Raw genomic sequence first — 21,235 nt, forward strand, 5'->3', positions numbered from 1 at the left:
TCCGATCTCCCTCATCATAAACACACTTTCCACAGCGCCTCCCACCAAAACAGTGATCCCGTAATTCCTCTAGACTCATCAAGTATCGTATACCAAGAAGAGGGAACAGGCTATAAACGTGATTCTTGTATAGTGTTATTTTTGTTTCAATTCCATTTCTTTTTTTGTTAATTCCTTCTTAATTATGATAAAATGCGTAGTTCAATGACTTAAGGTGACCTAGGTTTCCATCACACGGTATCTTGCCAATCACTTCAGTACCGTGGAGAGCGATTGCACGGATGTCGGAGTGGGAAGTTCTCGCGAGTACTGAGCACGCTTGTCTGTTGGCTGTTGCAGCGGTGACAGTGGAGACGGGGAACGGGATAGGACGACTGGTCAGCGGTTTTGATTTTTACACCCACGGTCTCAGGAAACATAAAATAAAAAATCTATAAGGTTCCCCCAGATTGATTCAAATTCGACATTATTCAGTATAAGTTGGAGTTTCCGTATTTCATCCGAAAAAAAAAAATATAGAATGCAGTAAGACATACTGCATTGTGTACTCTTGTTTGGACAGAGAAGAAGGTAAGGAGATTATTTTACGCATCCAATGGAAGCCTAAGTAAATCAAGGCCCTCGTTCTTCAGGTCATTCCGACACTCTTGACTCGCTGGTGAATTACAGAGAAACGTGTTCATTTACCAGCGTGAATAAACGTCAGCTACATTCATGCATTTTATTGCATTTCGTCTGTCTTTTCCACCGTTGTATGTACTGTATACTATAATGTGTCAAGCATCATAGTAAGGAATTGATGTGTGTAATAGTGCAAGAAGATAACCTCCGTTGGCCGACTCATTTCGAACAAGACGAGTGATTCAACACCCCGGTTTACAGTAGATTCTCCTAAATGGCTTGATGACAACATAGGATTTAAAAAACATATAGGTACGGACGATTCTTATCTCCTGCTTAAAGATAGCTGATTTCAGTATATCGCCCTACAGTCCCGTCTATTTTTTCTAATCATTTATGTGTTGTTTTTGAAATATGTATATGCTTAATTAAGATCTCAGTTGCATTACGTGTCAAAACAATGCATTGCTTAATCTAGCACAGTGTCAAAGTCGTATGATATAATATTTAAAATTAAACTGTAAGAACGTAATGACATCCTACATTCAAGGCGTGTTATCAGATGTAATTTAATGCTGTAGTGAACGGTGTTGCTGTAGTGTTATGTGGAGCTTTCATCTATATTCAGGAAAAAGGAAGTAAAATATGCTTAATTAATTCATGCTGACTATACATACTGTTCAGGAACTACAAATATACAACGTTAGCACATAACAGTTCCATATTTTCCAACAGTGTTTGCCAAAACAGAGGTCATCAGTATATGAAAAGCTTTTATCTTGTATTTTGTATACTGTAACCTCCATTCTTGACAGTACTGTAAATCCAGTTACCATAGTGAAAACATGTCTTCTGTGGGTTGGTGCAATAATTTACAAAACATTTATTTTTTCTTGGAATTGTGATATGTTAGAAATTATACTATTACAGTTTTATAGCTGTGCTGTTAACCTAATCTTTTTTTTAAGTTATGACAGTAGACTCCAGTTGACCTTGAGCAGTGAGCAAGATATCCAGATTTTAAATCACAGAACCTTTGTATACTCAATGTAGCATAGATCCATATAAATTTCAGTAAGGGTAATTTAACTGATACAGCACATTACATTTCAAAGGATCCAAAACCATTTTACATATATTAAAGGATCCACTTCATCCACCACTAAAGTGTAACACTCACCTGGGTGATGCACAACAGCCAATATGTGAGATTAGTACATGCACAGCATTTGAAAACAAGTTTTTGCTGTGTGCAAATGTCCTTGTACGTTTACAGACACTTTCAGTCACTTGGATTATGTTCAAAAGCAGTAGTTCAGTGGTAGTGTACGTAAGTGAAAAATGCAATACATTGGACTAAAAAAGTGAAAACACAACATGTTAAGATTTATTGTGCAGCCTTCAGAATTGACTTTAGTCTTATCATTGGACAAGGGTATAAAATATGCAGTAAACTGTAGCCAACTTTATTTCTGTGGTTTGTACAAAGACCTTAATGAAAATAACCTGCCTTAGCTCTCTCACAGCTGTGATCAGTAATGGGGAAGACCCCAGTAGCATTGTTGTTCTTCAACAATATAGATAATTGCTTATGGTTGTATCAGTTTCTGTTATCCAACAAATGTATTTAAATATGAGTTTGCTGAGACCCATTTGTGAAAGACGTATCTGGGATGTAGCCCAGTTGCTGATGATTGAGCCATAAACAAGTCTTGGTCATGTGAAAGTCTCAAAGTGTGCTTGTAAAATACGTAAGTACCCAGAGAAGGATGAGAGAATTGCTTAAACTGAGATATTAAATCCAAGAAAGCCTGAATCGCTGTGACTGTTAAACGTAGCCCGAAGTGTTCTCTGAAATATTTTGAATAATACCCTTTGCATATATGGGATTGCTTGTAGAAACCTGCCAGCTTTTAATGTTGCAAATAAACATATCTGCCTTAAAAAGATCTTTGACCTACTTTGGTCTTTGTGTCAATATCTAATGTTGTAGAATGTTTTTGCATAAACTGTTTATTGCAAAATATTTCAAATCCACATTCTAACAGTTTTTTAAGTGTTGTCCTCCAGAAGGGAGCTGAAAATGGAGCAGTGGATTATGAAAAAATACTGATGTATCGTCTGAGTATCAGAGCGTGTTTAGACAAAAGTGTACACATGGAACATATACTGTATATCTGATGACATAAACATTATTCTAAGAAAAAAATAGTATAACTTAACACAGAGATGCATTAGAGAATTCCTGACAAACCTTCCTTTAAGAAGGCACTATATTTAGTAAACTTCATTTCTTCAGTCAAGCTACAGTATATGTGTCCTGCTGGTGACCTGGGTGACTTTGTTCCCATGGATTGGTATGACTACTATGTAGATATTCTGCTCCTACTGTAGATATGTGTCTAAAGATATCTAACTGAATTTTTAACTCAGTTCAAGGTAACAGAGTGATTACATGTCCCAGCTTTCAAGTAATTTTGTTACTTGCACTCTGTATTTGTTCTTCATGTGATCTGAATGCTGCCATAAATTACTTCTAGCATTTTATATTTTTGTAGTACTGTGCACATTTGAGCTGTAATAGGAGTTAAAGAGCTTTGCCAGTACAATATAGAGTGCTAGTGATTGTTATCCTCAGCTGGAGGATTTGTAGGATGTAGGAGTTTTTCAGATTTGGTAAATATTTTATGATAAGGAATGCATTTATATAGTTTGTCATAACAAAGCACTCTACATGTAGGGGTCCTACACACCTGGGTGTTTCACAGAAGCAGTGCGAGTGAAGTACATTGCTCAGGACTACAACGGCAGACCCTCACTCAAGCTTGAACCCCTCACCACTATACCACACTGCTGCCAACTGGGTGATGCATAGCTGTCATTGTGTTCTAGCAGTTCTCTTACACCGATTCCTTCTATACTCCTAGTCTTTTACTGGAACATTGTCCCACAATGTTTTTTTTCCCAGTAAGGCAGTGTGTATCCAGAAGTAAATAAGTTTTACTTCTTGAAAATATGAGAAATGTGTACATGGTTTACAGTAGGTCTCTGATTTTGTTATTTGTCAAGACTACTATTGTTTACTAAAGAGAATATTCATATTTTTATCTAACTCCAGAGAAAGAAGATTTTAGATCACCCTGATCAATAAACCGAGAAAACTCAATTTCCAGCATGGCAGGTAAGATGCCTCTTTTTCATTGAGATTTGAAAGCATTTCTTGAAAGTATTGAGCTGATCACTTTGGTTAACACTGAAAAGTAAATATGTTTGACTTCTGTTTTACATTGTTGCACATGTATAATTTGATGAAGAAAATGTTGACAATCATAGACAGTGTATTTACTGGCTGATGTTTTACGTTTTCATTTGCTAAAACAGAACAGGTCAGAAAAATAAGATGTAAAACTGAGGTCCTGACTCTCTGTGGTCATGGAAAATCCCAAGGTGCTCTTCAAAAAGAGTAGGGGTGTTAACCCCAGTGTCATGGCCAAATTTCCTTCCTGGTCCTTACCAGTTGTCTTCATTACACTATTACCCTCTCTACTGGTAGCTGATGTGTGGTGAGCATACTGGTATACTTTGGCTGCTGTCACATCATCCAGGTGGGTGTAACACATTGGTGTTGGTGGAGGGGAGTCCCTATTATCTGCAAAACTCTTTGAGTGGAGTGTGCAGAAAAGTGCTACAGCATATAAGTGAAAGCAATTGTTATTATTTATTGAGGATATTCATTAAAGTTCTTTAATGAAGCTAAGTAGAACTTTATGAAATAAACATCTTCAAGAAAGTGTAATGTGGAAAAGAGTGCCAACATACAATATGCACTGTATAACAGAACATTGGAGACCCATTATAACTTAGCAGATATTTTGGGCTCAATACTAAGCAGTTAACCATGGGTCCACCTTCCAGTGTATGTAGTGTTTCCATTGTTTTCATCTTAACTGTTTTTGAATACTGTTTTTCTTTATATTTAATCTAGAAAAAATCAACAATTTCCCCCCTTTACCTGGGTTTATTCCCTTGAAGCCTTGTTTCTACCAGGATTTCAATGAGATCCCAGAACTCCACCGCACAATGGCCAAGCGCCTGTATCACCTCTGGATGTGTAAGTGTTCCATCTGCAGAAACACACTTAAAGCATTACTTAAAACCAAGGATTTTAAATATTCTATGAAAATATTCCCCAAAGATTTTCATAGAAGTTACTTTCTGCATATAAATAAGTAGCAGGTTTCACAGTTTCTTCAAATTGTACCCTGTAGTTAATTCAGAAAACATCTAGGATATATATATATATCATACATTAAATATCTGTATTAAAGGATTCTAATGAAGCTAATTCTAATTGTAAGCTATCTTAAATTTATTTTGGAGATTTTATGTTTCTGTAGAAGTAGATATAATTTAAAATGTTTATTTTTATTAATATTATTTTTCTTCAAGAGATCTAGCAGTATCTTCTAGTATACACAGAAGCTTTGTAATATTCTTCAGTTCTTAATTATTAATTATCAAATGTCTCTTTTATTTTCCTTAACCAAATCTGCATAGTAGATGTTCTCATAAGCATCTTGCATCATTCCATTAAAAATAATTTTAATTACATTGACCTAGAATAATTAATACCAAAACAATAAAATTTGCCAGCAGTCATATTACCCTGCAGCTCTCAACTGGCTGCCCACTGAAGCTGTGCAGGGTTGAGCCTGGTCAGTACCTGGATGGGAGACCTCCTGGGAAGCTATGGTTGCTGCTGGAAGTGGTGTTAGTGGGACCTGTGGGAGGCGCCCACCCAGAGGTCTGTGTGGGTCCTAATGCCCCGGTGTAATGGTGGGGACACTATACTGTAGTGGGCGCTGTCTTTCGGATGAGACGTTAAACCGAGGTCCTGACTCTCAGTGATCATTAAAGGGCATTTCTCGAAAAGAGTGGGAGTTATCCTGGTGTCCGGGCCAAATTTCCCCCCTCGGCCTTTCTCGTGGCCTCCAAATTGTCCCCATGTATTACTGGCTTGCACTTGCCCTGTGATGGACTGGTGCCCTGTCCAGGGTGTTCCTTGCCTTGCGCTCGTTGCTTGCCGGTTAGGCATCCAGCTTCCCGCAACACCGTATGGAATAAAGTGGTTTGGTAAATAACATGACATGATGACAATAAAATTTGAAACTACTCCAAACAAACAGAACATTTTCTTAACAGTTGTTTTAGCAGTAGATACCTGCAACTAAACCATAGACCATTCAAACAGTTAAGTGTTATATTTCTGACTAGAAACGTTATGAATGGCTAAGTATTCTACTCTGACTCTTTAATCAAAAGAGAGCTTGTGCTGTTTTTCAGCTCTCATGCAAATGAAAGTAATGTTTTGAGGAGTAAGAGTTTTTCACATTTTTATTTTCTAGCATTTTAACATTAAAATTCGATTACAATGAACTATGGTAGTGGTATACACCAGATAAGTAAGTCTGCTATGATGTGTTTGTCAATAATCACAGCTGTAGTTTCACACAAATGATTGCAACATTTTTTAAAACAAAGAGGGATCCTGGGAAAAAAAACAACATTTGCAATTATACAATTAGACTTTTTAAGTAACTGCTTAAGCTGTTCCACGACATATATTGATAAGTAATTAGAAAAGTTTGACTTGTTGGCATATGTCTTTTAATAAGTGAATTCCATTCTTTTTGCAGATCCACTAAAATTAAAATGAAAGAAGGTATTATTTTTTGTTTGTGTTGAAACATCCAGGAACTGACTGGCAAACAGGATGTTTACACAGTAACATCACAAGTTATCAAGGACTTACTCTCCCTTTCTTTCTTCACAACATTCTGGAAAAGCAGGTTTTTCTGGATAAAATACAACTATTCAAGCCACATTTTCCCTCTGGTCAAAGCCGATGTAATTTGTTGTGACTAACTACTAACCGACATTAGACCTGTGTTTTGGTGTGTGGCATCATTTTGGATTACTTATTCAGGCAATTCCACCAGTCCAGAGAATACGGTAGATAGGTACGAGATCCATCAACACTTGAATATAAGCTGTAAAATTCATTCAGGTCCAAAATGTTCCATTCTTTTTGTAGTTCTATTTCTTTAGAATAGAGCAAGTTAGCTTTGTTCCTCACATAAACCATGTGGAATTCAAGATTTGTTATGCTTTAAAAAAAGCATAAAAGTATGCTTTAAAATTTCCCTCTAAAGATACAAGTTGGTTACACTTATGTAATGTTACAGGTCCAGAACTATATTCTTCCATGGGCGCACAAAGAAATCACTATTACCTGATTAATAAGTCATTGTTGAATTTTAGCTTTGAGGTTGACCTAAATAAGTAGTATAAAGCATTCTTCAATTCAATAAATAATAATGAATTACTGCATTATGTAGTACTATTCATCCCAAAGAATCTCAAAGTGCTTTACATATGGGAGAGTATTCACTTCATCCTCAGCTGAAGTGCAGTTCCCACCTTGGTTTTTGTTGGAAGTCTCCCATCCTAGTACTGACCAATATCAAACATTTTTCCCCTTAACCTTTTACTGAAAAAAAACTTCACTTGTCAAAAAGATGATATCAGATTTCTGCTGTGGTTTTGGCAGCTAGAATGCTTAACAAACACCACCTAAACAGTCTCGGGTTTTCTGCACTATTGCCACTCAGTGCACTCACTACTCTTTGCTGAAAAGATTGCATCTTTGTGCTTGCTCTATGTGTGCAACTGTGTGTGATCTCTGTGTGTTTGCAGTGAACAGCATCACTCTAGCTGTAAATCTGATTGGTTGCCTAGCATGGTTGATTGGCGGAGGTGGAGCTGTTAACTTTGGACTGGCTTTTCTTTGGCTCATCCTCTTCACTCCCTGCTCCTATGTGTGTTGGTTCAGGCCAATATACAAAGCTTTCAAGTAAGTGGTTATTAATCCAGACAGGCATGTTGAAGAAAGAAGAAACAAATCTTACAATGTTTTACTTAAACAGTGTAATATTATTTTGCATCACATCATATAAAAAGGAGATGTATTGCAGCTCATGAAAATGATGAGGATGATAAGGTCATGAGCAAACAAAACTACCCCTGTAGCAAGTCACATGAAAGGATAACAGATTCATTAACATTGATTAATTTCAGTATAAAATGCTTTTACATTTCCTGATGTGTAGTTCTTGAAAATTATTTTTAAAAAACTTTTTGAAAAAAGATACAATTACGCCTTCAACGTTAAACATATTTTTTGGCTTTATCGGCAATTTCTGAAAAATCCATATGCAGCCTGTATTATTGATATAAAAAGAAGTTAATTCAGTAATTATTTGCCTAACAACTATGTTGAAACCATGGTACTAGACTAGTTCAAGTAGGGTGCAATGTCAGCTTGCATAGGCCGCAAAGGAACAAGTAAAAGTTTATTCCATACCGAAAAGAGAAGAAAAAAAACACAATGTTTCGGCTATGGAGCCTTCTTCAGGTGTGAGAAAGACATGGCAGTGAGCAAAGGTAATGTAGAGAATTTAGAAGAAAATTAGCCTGTCATTGAGAGAAGGGGGTCTGTGTTCTCAAAGATGGTTTTCCTAACTCCTACATCAGATAGACTACAGAAACTAAAATTATCCTGCATCTAAGATCACACCTTCCGCCTTCTCTCAACGACAGACTCATTTTCTTCTAAATTCTTTCTATTCATTGTAGGTTTCATTTCACACCTCTCTACACCTATCCTGACTTCACACTACCTGATTGGCCTCTCTGTCTGTCCCCTGCTCCTGCCTCCTGCTCCTCCTCTCTCCCAGCTTTTGTTCTCCTATGCTACATTACCTTTGCTTACTGCCCTGTCTTTCTCTCCCCTGAAGAAGGCTCCATGGCCAAAACGTTGTGTTTTCTTTCTTCTTTTTTTCAGCATGGAATAAACCTATTACTTGTTCCTTTGCAGCCTACACATGCTGACGCAGCTACTCACCTGAACTTTTACAAAATATGAACATAAGAATGGTTATAAACAAGGGAAGGCCATTCAGCCCATCAAGCTCAATGAAAGATTGTAACTGATTGATCTAGGGATTTCATCGAGCTCTTTTTGGAAAGAAAAGAATAAATCCTAATCCAGTTAAATAGTAACCCACTAATATAAGTGCAACATTGACTTTTGTATTTACATGTATGCCTCAACGCTTAGTAAAGCATGGAGGGCCTCACTTAAGAAACATATGGTCATGTGTTTTGCATGCAGCAAGCTCCCTTACCATGAGCACAGCTCCACTACTCCCTGATAGCAGCACTGCTAGTCTGATACACAGTTAGCATGATTGTCCATGTTTGACTCATTTAGCTATAATAAAAAAATGGTACTGACCACTCATACAAGCAAATGACATCACCATACACCTCATGGGGAGTTGTGTAGCTTGCAAATCATATTATTGTCTAAAGGGACCTAGACCCACAGTGTGTTCTCACCAAAGTGATGTTTTGTGAAAAAAATAGAAAGATTTCTGTCTTTTAGACTTAGAAACTTCTGCTTAGGATCATTCACATCAGGCTGCGGCATATTAATTGTTTGGTCTTGCTTTTTTACAGCGCTTCCTAGGTCCTACTCAGTACATTTGGGAAGCCATCAAAATAAAAAAAAGTCTTATCATTGAGAACATTATCTAAGAAGATTATTATACTGAAGGCATGTGGTTTCTAGTATTTCAGACCTCATGCGGAAACCTTCTAAATCCGCGATTTGCTGTACTCACTTTTAATTTAGGCCACTAAATTAAAAATCACTTCCTAACTTTTTCTGCACTCATTCTTAATTTTGACATGTGACCATACTGTATTCAATAATTAATTTCATTTTGATAAAGCTTTTCTGCCAAAAATAAAGATTTATCATATCACTATAAAACACCATCGAAGTACAATATTTATGAATATGAAGATTTGTTTTCCAGTAGGAGTTCCTTCTTGGTGTTTATTTTTTAAAACCAAATGTTTTTAACACCAATTGCACTTTTTTTTTGAGGCGTTTTCATGGGCAAATAGAGGAATCCTTTAAACACAGGGAAAAACACAGGCTGAAATATCCTCTGTCCTTATGGTAGGCCGGTATGGAATGCGTTAGTCAGTGCTTCCCCCTTCCAGGAAACAGCAGTGTACATGTCTTTTTTGTGAAGGAGACCCTAAAAATTTCCATTTGTGCTGTACTTTGATCCATTTTTAAAACCACAAAGAAGAAAATAAATCTGAATTTATCATGAATAAAAGAACATAAAGGAAACTAAAAAAAAAACAAGTGGGACATAGAGAAGGAAACAATGTACAGTGGTGTGAAAAAGTGTTTGCCCCTTCCTGATTTCTTATTTTTTTGCATGTTTGTCACACTGAAATGTTTCAGATCATCAAACAAATTGAAATATTAGACAAAGATAACACAAGTAATGGAAGGTGTGTGTCCCATTACATCTGGCGTAAAAGTAACACAGCATTTCAGAAAAGGAACATCATACCAACAGTAAAATATGGTGGTGGTAGTGTGATGGTCTGGGGCTGTTTTGCTGCTTCAGGACCTGGAAGACCTGCTGTGGTAAATGGAACCATGAATTCTGCTGTCTACCAAAAAATCCTGAAGGAGAATGTCCGGCCATCTGTTTGTGACCTCAGGCTGAAGCACACTTGGGTTCTGCAGCAGGACAATGATCCAAAACACACCAGCAAGTCCACCTCTGAATGGCTTAAGAAAAACAAAATGAAAACTTTGGAGTGGCCTAGTCAAAGTCCTGACCTGAATCTGATTGAGATGTTGTGGCATGACCTTAAAAAAGGCACGAAAACCCTCCAATGTGGCTGAATTACAACAATTCTGCAAAGATGAGTGGGACAAAATTCCTCCACAGCGCTGTAAAAGACTCATTGCCAGTTATCACAAACGCTTGATTGCAGTTGTTGCTGCTAAGGGTGGCCCAACCAGTTATTAGGTTTAGGGGGCAATCACTTTTTCACACAGGGCCATGTAGGTTTGGATTTTTTTTTCCCTTAATAATAAAAACCTTCATTTAAAAACTGCATTTTGTGTTTACTTGTGTTAACTTGTGTTATCTTTGTCTAATATTTCAATTTGTTTGATGATCTGAAACATTTCAGTGTGACAAACATGCAAAAAAATAAGAAATCAGGAAGGGGGCAAACACTTTTTCACACCACTGTATATATTTTTTCTTACTTTAGAAATACGTGTGTTAACACAACTCACTATAATGTCTGTATAGCCCATCTATAAAACATGTTTCCTTAGTTAATGTGTCCTGATATTGTGATGAGTAATAGCATTTTGAATGTTCTTTACCTTAGTGTTCCTAAGGTAAGGTTTATTGTTTCAGAAAAGCAAAATATATACAGTTATAGAATGTGTCTTTTTGGAGTGAAAAAATAACACTTCAATGCTCATAAATCAGTAAAAACAAACTTTACAACTTTTCTCCCTCTCTCTTTGGCAGGACAGACAGCTCCTTTAATTTCATGGCGTTTTTCTTCACATTCATGGCTCAGGTTGTGATCAGTATTATCCAGGCAGTGGGGATTCCAGGCTGGGGAGTGTGGTAAGATGACTCACCTGTTTAAACAAATAGCCACTCTTTACAAGTAGCATTTACAGTAGTTCTCTAGGAATACAGTAGGCAGGTACATTAGTATTTCTGTTTCTCAACGCATGTAACTTAATTACGCACATTGTGCACATTAAAAAACGTGATCAGAAACAGACGCTATATTGTGCCTGACATTCTGCAAAGATGTAATTTCAGTTCACATTATATTATTTTGAGGACTATTCCAGATTTCTGGAACTCAAAAGCATTTTATATTATTTTGAACACAAAACAATGAGATAATATGTGCTTATCCAGAGCAGTTTAATTAATATATATAATCTTATTCTGTGACAAATGTCACAGCCTGAATGTTCTAATGTGATGAAAATAGCTTGATTTTGTAACATGTTGTGCTGGTAAATATTGACTTGATTTTTATTTCGAATTAGTCATTATTATTAATGTAGCTGGGAAGGTTCAGCTTATTGTCCATCTGAACTGGTAGTGCAGCAATAACAACACATACTGTTATAAAAAAGTCAGATGTCCAAGCATTTCTTCTGCCCCCACCCCTTCATCATGAGATGTTAAACGGGCCTTTAAAATGTATACAAATCTAAACAATAAATAGAAAAATAAAAACTTTGTAGCAAAATGATGCGCTGCATTTTCTTAACCCTAACATTTGTTCTTGTGATGTGAACATTGGATACAGTTTTATCATTTTCTTCCCATGCGTAACTTTGTTATTTTATTCTACCAAACAGTGGTTGGATTGCTACAGTTTCGTTCTTTGGCACTAACATTGGCTCTGCCGTGGTCATGCTGATCCCGACGATCATGTTCACAGGCGTTGCAGTCATCTCATTCATAGCTCTCACTAAGGTATGAATTCACAAGACTGACAGTTCATAAAAAAAGGTTACCGTAAAACCAATAAGAACCTTAAAAGGGAACTGCAGTCCTAATTTCTCAGACCAGTTATTAAATATTGACAAAAAAATAAATTAATTGATGTTGTAGAAAAATTTAACAAATTTCGAATTAAGCAGAAAATGTAAACTTTGTGAAAGCACTGTAATTTGCATATTGTCGCACACTTGCATTCGAGTTCCTATGAACTGTCACATGATGCTGCCCTTCCTTCTCACTAGTCACCATAATGACTAATGTAATGTGATGGACAAGCAAAAAAGTAGCAGATATTTCACTGCAGAAATGTTCCAACCTGATCTGCATGCAGAGTAAACAAGTAGTATTTGTCTGCAAAACCATCTCGAAATTGAATGCGATATTTGTATTGGATTAAAAGAGAGATATTTACAAGCCTGTTTCTTTGCAATGTAATAAGGCCACAACAGGTCACCGGAAGTCTTGTTGCCTTGTTCTGAATTCCAGAACAAGGAATGCTGCACATACCTGGAAATTCGGTCTATATTGTGATGTAGATTGTAGATTTTACAAATTACTGTGTACATTTGACTTTTATTGCGGTTTGAAACACACTCATCAATACTGATGTTTTCTAACCCCAAAATACAAAAACAGTGTTGCTGTTTCCCTTTAAGTCTTTTCGAAAAAGTATCATAATTTTACAAAATATAACCCCATTTATGAGTGGCATGTCAGCTGAGAGTTTGAGACTGTTTTTCCAGATGATAAAATATTTTGGGGAAAAAATTCAGACTTCCCATCACATCCACATAAGCACAGAAATAAACCAATAAAGGTTCAAATGAGAAATGTTGTCTTGTATATTTATTAGAAGCAGCATAACTACACAAAAAATCACAAAATGTAAATAAACAATCTGATTGAAACATAAATGACATGTGGTTTAAAGTTTGTTTATTGTTGGATATGTCTAATAGCATTTAAATTGAGTCTTTGGCTAAACTGTAAAGCGTATTTCAAAAATACTTGTTTGCATCCTAAATTCAAAATACCTTAAGAATGGATGCTGAAAATTGCTAATTTAAATCTAGCATGTAGACCTGGCAAAATTTTATGTATGTGAAAATCACTGAACTGTTAGTCTCCTCTGCCTGTAAGCTTTGAGGTTTTGTGGCCTTGTCTTACATCTGCTCCACCTTCTGAACTAGTTGTCTCTCTGGGGGATGTCTTCACAGGTGCACAATTTCTACCGTGGCAGTGGAGGAAGCCTGAGCAAGGCCCAGGAGGAGTGGACCTCTGGAGCCTGGAAAAACCCCCATGTGCAGCAGGCAGCTCAAAATGCAGCCATGGGCGCTGCACAGGCAGCTGTTCACCAACAAGATCCACAGTACTCGGCCACACCAAGCTACGCCTATGACAACCAGATGTAGACTCTAGTGATGAGAAGCAAACAGGTACAGCATGGGTGAACATGCAAACCACGAGTTGGCTTTGGTGTCCAAACCCTTCCAAGAACCTGGCTAAAACAGGCAAGCTTATATACCTGTTAGGCAGTTGGCTTTGTTTTGTTTTCCTCTTCAGCTACCAGACTTCTAAGTGGCAGTAGCTGGGAAGAGTGCTTTTTGAAGCACAATCTTTTTAATGAAGTTACTATCCTAGTGCTATGTTCCTATAGTGATACTCAGCACAGTGCTTGTTTTCCTTGTTGCATACCAATAACACCTCATATCTTCCTTTGCTCTGCCTTGAGAGCTGTTTGTTGGGCTTGCGTTCTCCATTATTCAGCAGCAGTGGCCATCACTATTTTTATGGAAATCACCTTTTCACTTCGAGATAATTACATATTACCCATATCAATGACAGCCCATATCCATTTGCTTCAACTGAAACATTTATTTTTTCTTTATTTGGTGAGATAACTAAGAGTTTGGCAGGTGGTTGATTTCAGTTATATTTTTCAACTTTGTACAGTATGTGAAATCCCTACAGGGAGAGATATTGGGTTAAGTGCAAAATGTTCTGTTTTTTCATGGTTTGGAATGTCACAACATTATGTTCAAGGGGTTTGTCTGCTGTATTAGATCTTAAAAAATAAAGTTTTACTCGTCCCCTGCATGGAAACTGACTCCTAACTGTGCAGTTTTCAGCATACGGTACACAATATTTAATTCATCTGCTTTTTTATAGTATGCCCATTACAGCCTGACCAGCAGCACAATACTTAATGTTCATATGAATGACAGAAACCACGGCACTTCTGATGTAACAAAAATATTTTTTGTCTGCCAGTTTCAAAGTATCTCCTATGTAAATCCATTGTTACCAGGTTTTTGGAAAGTTTTGTTATTGGGTCACTCTTCCGGCTCGTGGTTTGTCATAACAATTATTGTGTTTAATTTTTTTTCTTAATTTTTTTTACGTTTGTTACTTTTTTGTTACCTTTATAACCAAATCCTCTGCAGATTGTGATGTGCACTAGTGATTGCAAACATGTGCCGCTGTACTTGAGTGTTATTGTGTAAGGTGTTTGAAACAAGCAACAAAACATGAAAAACACCATTTCTTTTTCTAATCATGTAGCAGTGATGGAAATATTATATTACAGGAAAGAATATTATATGATACTAAATGAATGCAAGTTTATTCCAGTCTTGGATAAGAAATTTTTTACTACAAAGCCAGTGTTTGTTTGGTATTATGAATAGCACTATCTATAGTGCTTTTATAGTATCTATTCCGCCTAGGTTTGATAATTAGCCACTCTATTTTTCACCCATTTTGAGCCTGGTAAAGAAGAAAAGCCCCTTTTTCTGTGAAAGATACAATTTTAAATGTAGATGTACCTGTAGTGTTGTGTAACCTTAATCAATGGGGATGTCAGAAACCTGGGGAGCCCTGTCAGGTTCACACTTTTTTGTAATGCATTTTAACTGCAGTGTCATGTTTAACAAGGGTTTGCCGAGCCCTTGCAGAAAGCAGAGTGTGTCCAACCTATGCCCTGATCACAAACAGAGATTTGTAAAGTTCTACAGTGATTCTCATTTTTGGTAGTCACGTCGTTTATTATTTAGTGACACTTATTGATTTAGAAATGGTTTATCCGCTATTGCCTGTCAATGACCTGTATGCCTCTTTAATCCACAATGTTTTTTTCCGTCTATTTGATTTTAGGTCATTGTGATGTCCTTGTCATTGTCACTTTCTTGATTTTTTGTTTCCACCGTCAGCATTTTTTTCAAAGCTGTAGAAGGTTTCTAAATTTAAGAAATTATATGCTTTTTATGTTTAGAATCTCAAGACTAAGGAAAAGCAGAATACAGTATTTTTAAGTATTCTACTATTTTTTATTATTGAATACAACAAGGAGTCATCCAATTAAATGAGAAGCACTATTATATAATGTTTTGATTAAACTCCTACAAAATACTAATGAATATAATCAGCTCATATGGGGGAGTTTCTCAGAAAGCTGTATTTCTAGTCACGTAACTGTAGGTGGGCAGAGGTGTCGATCAAAGTGCTTGGAAAAATTTTGCTGAAAAAAGTGCTAAACATTGTTTATATATGGAATAGACTTGTATTCACTTTGGTAATGTCATGCAGACATCTTTAGGTATCATTATGCTGAACTTAACAGTCTCATGTTAAACTTACAAGAAATTAATAGTGTTTGATGTTTTGGGGTTTTGTAAATAACAGTGAACTAAATGTCAATGTAGATGTGAAAATAATGTCAAGGTTATTGCATTTGTTTTAAGCAGCTACTTAAGACTCCCAGACTCTGAAATATGCCTTCAGAATCAAGAGAATCATGAACCTTACCTGTGGTTTTAGTAGGACATGGGATGAAACAGTTCAGGGCACCATCTGGTTTAGCAAACTCAAATTCTGCCCTCGTGTGGACAATGAAGAAACCACAGGCAGTTGTAATTCTTAACAGTAGCTCTTTGAAATATAAATTAAATCAGCAGTGTTGGGCTAGATAAGCATTCAGTGTGCAACTATAAGTGACAAAATCATTAGCATTTTTTAAATTGTTTGTGATTTTGCTAATGTAAACATCACTGACAAACAAAAGCATCACTGTGATACTAAGAAAATAGCATTAAAACTTAATTATATGTATAACAAGTTGGAACAAAGTCTGCTTAATTAGAATGGGCCATTTTCTTCTAAAAGTATCATACTTTGGTTTGTAAATATATATTATGCTAAGGAGAGGATCTAATCTTAATAATATGTTAATAATATGCATTAGCCATTTCTCTTCTTTCATTACTATCTATAATGACAAGTGGACAACTTAATGCAGTAGAGTGAATGTGTTTTGCACTAATAAAATAATGCTCTCCTAAGGTGAATTGGCAGTTTGCAGAAACCTTATTTTAGCTATCGCAAGTACACAAGTTCATCATCATAAAATATATGCAGTCGAGCTCATGAAGAGAATTAAAGAGAACTGAAACAGTAGGGTCTTCATGTGGTAAACACCCAAGTATGAACTGAATGTGTTGACTGATAGCTACTCTTGGAAGCATAGTTGCTGAAAGCGATTTTTTGTTGGCTTTCTTCATAGAAACATTAGAAGCATTCCTTTATTGCACTAATCTACCAGTGTACCTCACTAAAACATTCAACAGACCTTTGATTACAGTGTTCAAAGTAGGTCAGTTTAATGACATCTAATCTCTGATGTATCTGTTCATAGAATTTAAAATTTACGCAATAATAAAACTGTTTATAATTTGTAACATGAGCTAAGACTGAATCCAGACATGCAAAACCCCAATGCTTAATACTGAATCTTTACCTAAAAGTAAATAAAAATGCCTAAAACTACAGTAGATATGAAAATGTGCTAAAATATTAAAGCCACATTTCTCCTTTAAAAAGTACTAAAAATTAGAACTTATGAGAGAGGCTTTAATATAACTCAGCACTAATATGTATTTATTAAACTTTTCAATTGTCCACATAAAAATGTTCTTTTACAAAAAAAGGCAATTAAAGGAAAACTGTTTGGGGTTAGTGTCACTCAGTGAAATTCCCTGGAGTAATATATTTGGAAAAAAATCAGTATTTGGATTTCAATTCAATGTATTTGTATATAGCACCCTTCACAACAAGGTTGCCCCAAGGCACTTAACAAAGCTGTGTGACAGTACATGACGTTACAATACAGAAAAAGAAAAGGCCAGAAGACAGTGGAGGAGAGGAACCAAAAACTCCTCAGTAAGGAGAAAAAACCCTCTAGGGGTCCAAGGTCATCCGGCTGCCCAACTCCTCTGGGCATGCTAACATTATACAATTCAGAAAAAAGTACTAAGTGTGGAATATTCAGCATTCCATCATGTCTCCTTTTGTGCCAGTACTCCATGCAGATCTCTGTAGACCAGCAAATCCTCCTAAATGATAGTTGTATTCGCGATGTCCATCTTGGATCCATGGATTTAACAGTGTGCTACACTGTACTAGTAGTGAATTATAACAACTAGCTTTTGTGATTTATTGTATAGATTTAAATATTAGATTACACTTCCAACAGATATGAATTTATGTTCCCATATATTTTTTGTAAAATTAATACTAAACTCCTGTTCAACTAAACTCAGTATTTTGTGTTATTTCAATGACTGTAAAATCAGCATTGTAGACATAGCATAAGCCCTAGAGTGGACAAAGTGTTTGACATTGATAATATTCTACACCCCAGTTTTCATTTATGTTTTTCACTCTTTCCTTTAAGCATAGTCCTTTTAAAAATCATGGAAAATAAAAGATTTGTCTTCTGAGCTGCTTAGACTATTGTCATTAACTGCTATAACAAGTGACATATCAAACTGCTGCAGTGTCATGAGGTAGTGTGATATTGTAAAGAAAACCATATGACATCAAAGCATTAAAGGCAAACATAAGGTTAGCTGGTCATTCTTCTTTTACAAACAATTCCATATGCAGAATTTTTGTTTTTCTAGTATCATTTCCTTATTTTTATGTAGATGCTTCATTTAAGCACCATGCTACTTTTAACCAATTATAATTGACTAAGTTAGTTCCAGTGCCCTCCAGCTTGAAAGACAATGGGATACTATAGTTTTATAATCCATATTTTACAGAACAATATATTTCTGTTGTTTTAAAATATGCAGTATATTTGCATTTCTAGTTAGCTGGTTACTTTCTGTGGAGCTAAAAAGAAGTGCCACTGTTCCAAGACTGCTGCTTAATTAACCATCATTCTTTAGTGATGTGATCTGAATTACTTCTATCCAAGGTTTGCTTCCGAACTGTGATATGTATTTTTAAAGCGGGGAGGAAGACGAAGGTGATTTATAGAAAGAACCAAAGAAAAACCTTGCAATATATAGAGTACACAGAGCCATTTCCACATAACATAAAATAAGCTTTATTTGGAACTACTCTCACAGCAGTTGATGTTGAGAAACAGAAGAGTTTAAAGTGTAAATTGATAAGGACTTCATTAAATTTTAGCTGTCCTTCTTGATGGGATTTATAGGTACCAGAACACAGTGCAAACATTAAAGTAAGATTAAAATGCTTATTAGATGACAATAATGCTACATACAAGGTTTTAAATAAAACAAAAGCTAATAAAAATCTGTGCTTTAGTCTCCTTATTTCTGCTGTCTTATGGATATATCATGCATTCAAGAAAAAGGTGAAGGTAAAAGATTGCAATTAAAATTAAATGAATTGTACAGTAATTTAGCCCCATTTGGTCAGACTACAGAGTTAATTTTGCAGAAATAAAGGAGAATCAAGGACTAAAGAGGAAACAGAAATCTGCATTGGCAACAAAGGACAAATAACACATTATTACAGTAGGTGCTGGATTTCTGTGTGACAGAAATAGCAGAGTGTTATTAGTCTATTACTCAGGGCACTGAAAAATGACATACAGGGAGTGAGCAACTAAATGGGGAAGGGTTGTCCTAGTCCATCTCTAAAGTATTTTTCTTCTCACTTCATTTGCCTAACTGTCCTAAATATTTGGTTAATAGAATAAATAAAAGCTATTTCTAGGTCTGAAGGAGAGCTCCTAAAAGGTACAGTATGTGTATAACTTGTAGGTGTTAATTATTTGTGGATTGGATTTGGACTGCCCTGATCTAAGGACACAGAATATTTCTTCTATGTTCTGTGGGATTAGAAGAGACAGCTTTTGAGCAGCTTGGGGTGATCTCATCTTCTCAACCCCTTTAAAATGAAATCCTTATCTTCTAATAAGATACAAGAAAGATGACAGTCCTTTGTGTACACTGTAAGTTGTATGATGTCTTTAGATGGGCATGTAACACAGTGCCAGTAATTTCAATTTTGGAGTGAGTGATCTGTAGGTGCAATTGTATCTATGTATTTATTTTTTTTAATTAACATGTACATAGATGTGTGCTTTATTGTTTTTAATCAGTGTTACTGTTGTGTATGTAAAACAGTGCTTTGCTCTGCTTCTAGACATATGGTGACAATGCAATTTGGCAGCAATTTCTAATAAAATTCCCATGGCATCTAATAACAGCAAGAATGTTCATTGATCCCTATTGTAATAGATTTGAGATACGTTTCCACTACTCTAGCTTCAGATCCACAGAAGTGCACATTATTGTTTTAATTTTACATCCCCTTTGAAACACGTTTTGGAACCCATGCCAGAATGAGAAGCTGAAGCCTGTTTCACACAGGAGATGCAAGTCATTCCATACGTTCTTGAAGTTGACCTTTGTTCATGTCACGGATATGAGTCAAATTTGCCATCTTTTTGGTCTGCCAAAAACAGCCTGAACATCCTTGCAATTTTTCCCCATTTCCAAAACAGCTGCCAAATACTACAGAACAACAGTACCAAATAGGTGGAAGGTTATTAGGACAGTGCCCTTGCTGCTCCTTCTGCAAGACTTCCTGTGCTAATGGAAGACTTTTCTAGCAATCCTGCAGGGGATCCAAAAGCCACCTGTCCTGCCTATCCTTTGCCAGTAACAGAGCACAGCACTGTGACGTGTTCAAAGATTAAATGCAGAAGTTAAGCGCACATTTGTTAGAACTTAATAGATTCTACTCTGTGTAAAATACTTGATCTAAAAAGTGATGTTTCTGTAAGACCTGTGAATATACAGTATCTTCTTTCATGACAAAATACATGTATTCTCCAGCACATGCTGCACATATGGTATGTGTATGTTCCATAGGGGTTTTAATCATGGCTGTTTCTTGTACTCCACTGTAGTTAATCAGTATATGTAAAGTGATCTGTGAATTTTAATATTATACAGGTACGTCACCACATTTGGGAAAAGTACAGATGCTTCATATTCATCAAGAAATCCATACAAAATGAGTTTGTATTAAAGCTACATTCTGCAATTTCATTGCCGGTCATTGTGTTAAAAAATCTCAGCATTTACCAATTTAGTTGAAATCAGTAATTTACATGAAAATAATTAGCTTCTTTTTTGCTTGGTTATGAAAGGTACTTAACAGAAGTGTAAAGTTGTGTTAACCCACAGTGGTAAAAATAAGTGGTAATAGATCTCCAGCTGATTAAAACCCCTTATTGTATACTTGCAAAATACAGTAATTTGAGAAATCACAAAAAAATGATTGCTCCTTTAAAAGTAAATTTCAGTTAATGTAGAAGCTGAGATGCAGTTTTATAAGGATCTTTTGTTTTTATTTTCCCATATTAAATAATTAAATATTAAACTGAACCTGTTGCATCTTCTGTCACTGTTTATTTACTTTACCATCCGATACTGCAATTATGTATGATATGGAAGGCAATTAAAGCATTTATTACTCCATGGTTCAATGACCTCAGGACAAAACACCTAAAACCTCTTAGTCTCTTTTACTTGGATTTGATTCCTTCTCTTAACGCCTTAAGGCAATGACACTTCCCAATTGCACATTACTAAACACAAAGAGATCTGGGATTTAGTTTTTAGGCATATGAGGCATCAACACCTTCTATAGAACTGGGCTCTGAGCTTGTTTGACATGGATTTCCATATGAGTCGTGAAGTAAATATCTCACATGCCTCTCATTCCACTAGGAGTATTTTGCAGACTATCAAAGAGTGGACCCTCAGTCTATTGGGTGTTGGTGTTGTCAGGGTTGATGATAC

General features: G+C 36.0%; 1 protein-coding gene across 4 annotated transcripts; it reads left to right on the forward strand.

Annotated features, from left to right (window-relative positions):
• The first annotated feature begins 265 nt into the window (after window positions 1–265).
• Window positions 266–20,818, forward strand: LOC148831426 (secretory carrier-associated membrane protein 5B). Of its 4 annotated transcripts, none has more exons than XM_088921012.1 (7): window positions 266–570; window positions 3,740–3,802; window positions 4,607–4,732; window positions 7,378–7,534; window positions 11,106–11,207; window positions 11,966–12,083; window positions 13,328–20,818. In XM_088921012.1, exons 2-7 carry the CDS (start codon window positions 3,796–3,798, stop codon window positions 13,520–13,522), a joined length of 705 nt encoding a protein of 234 aa, XP_088777138.1. In that variant the 5' UTR covers window positions 266–570; window positions 3,740–3,795; the 3' UTR covers window positions 13,523–20,818. The 4 variants fall into 4 exon arrangements, with proteins under 4 accessions (XP_088777138.1, XP_088777139.1, XP_088777137.1 ...); XM_088921013.1 differs by having other exon boundaries at window positions 266–377; XM_088921011.1 differs by lacking the exons at window positions 266–570; window positions 3,740–3,802 and adding an exon at window positions 4,155–4,226.
• Window positions 20,819–21,235: the final 417 nt, after the last annotated feature.

This window comes from Atractosteus spatula, chromosome 7 (genome assembly GCF_055471065.1).
Source record: "Atractosteus spatula isolate fAtrSpa1 chromosome 7, fAtrSpa1.hap1, whole genome shotgun sequence".
NCBI classification, from domain to species: Eukaryota; Metazoa; Chordata; class Actinopteri; order Semionotiformes; family Lepisosteidae; genus Atractosteus; species Atractosteus spatula.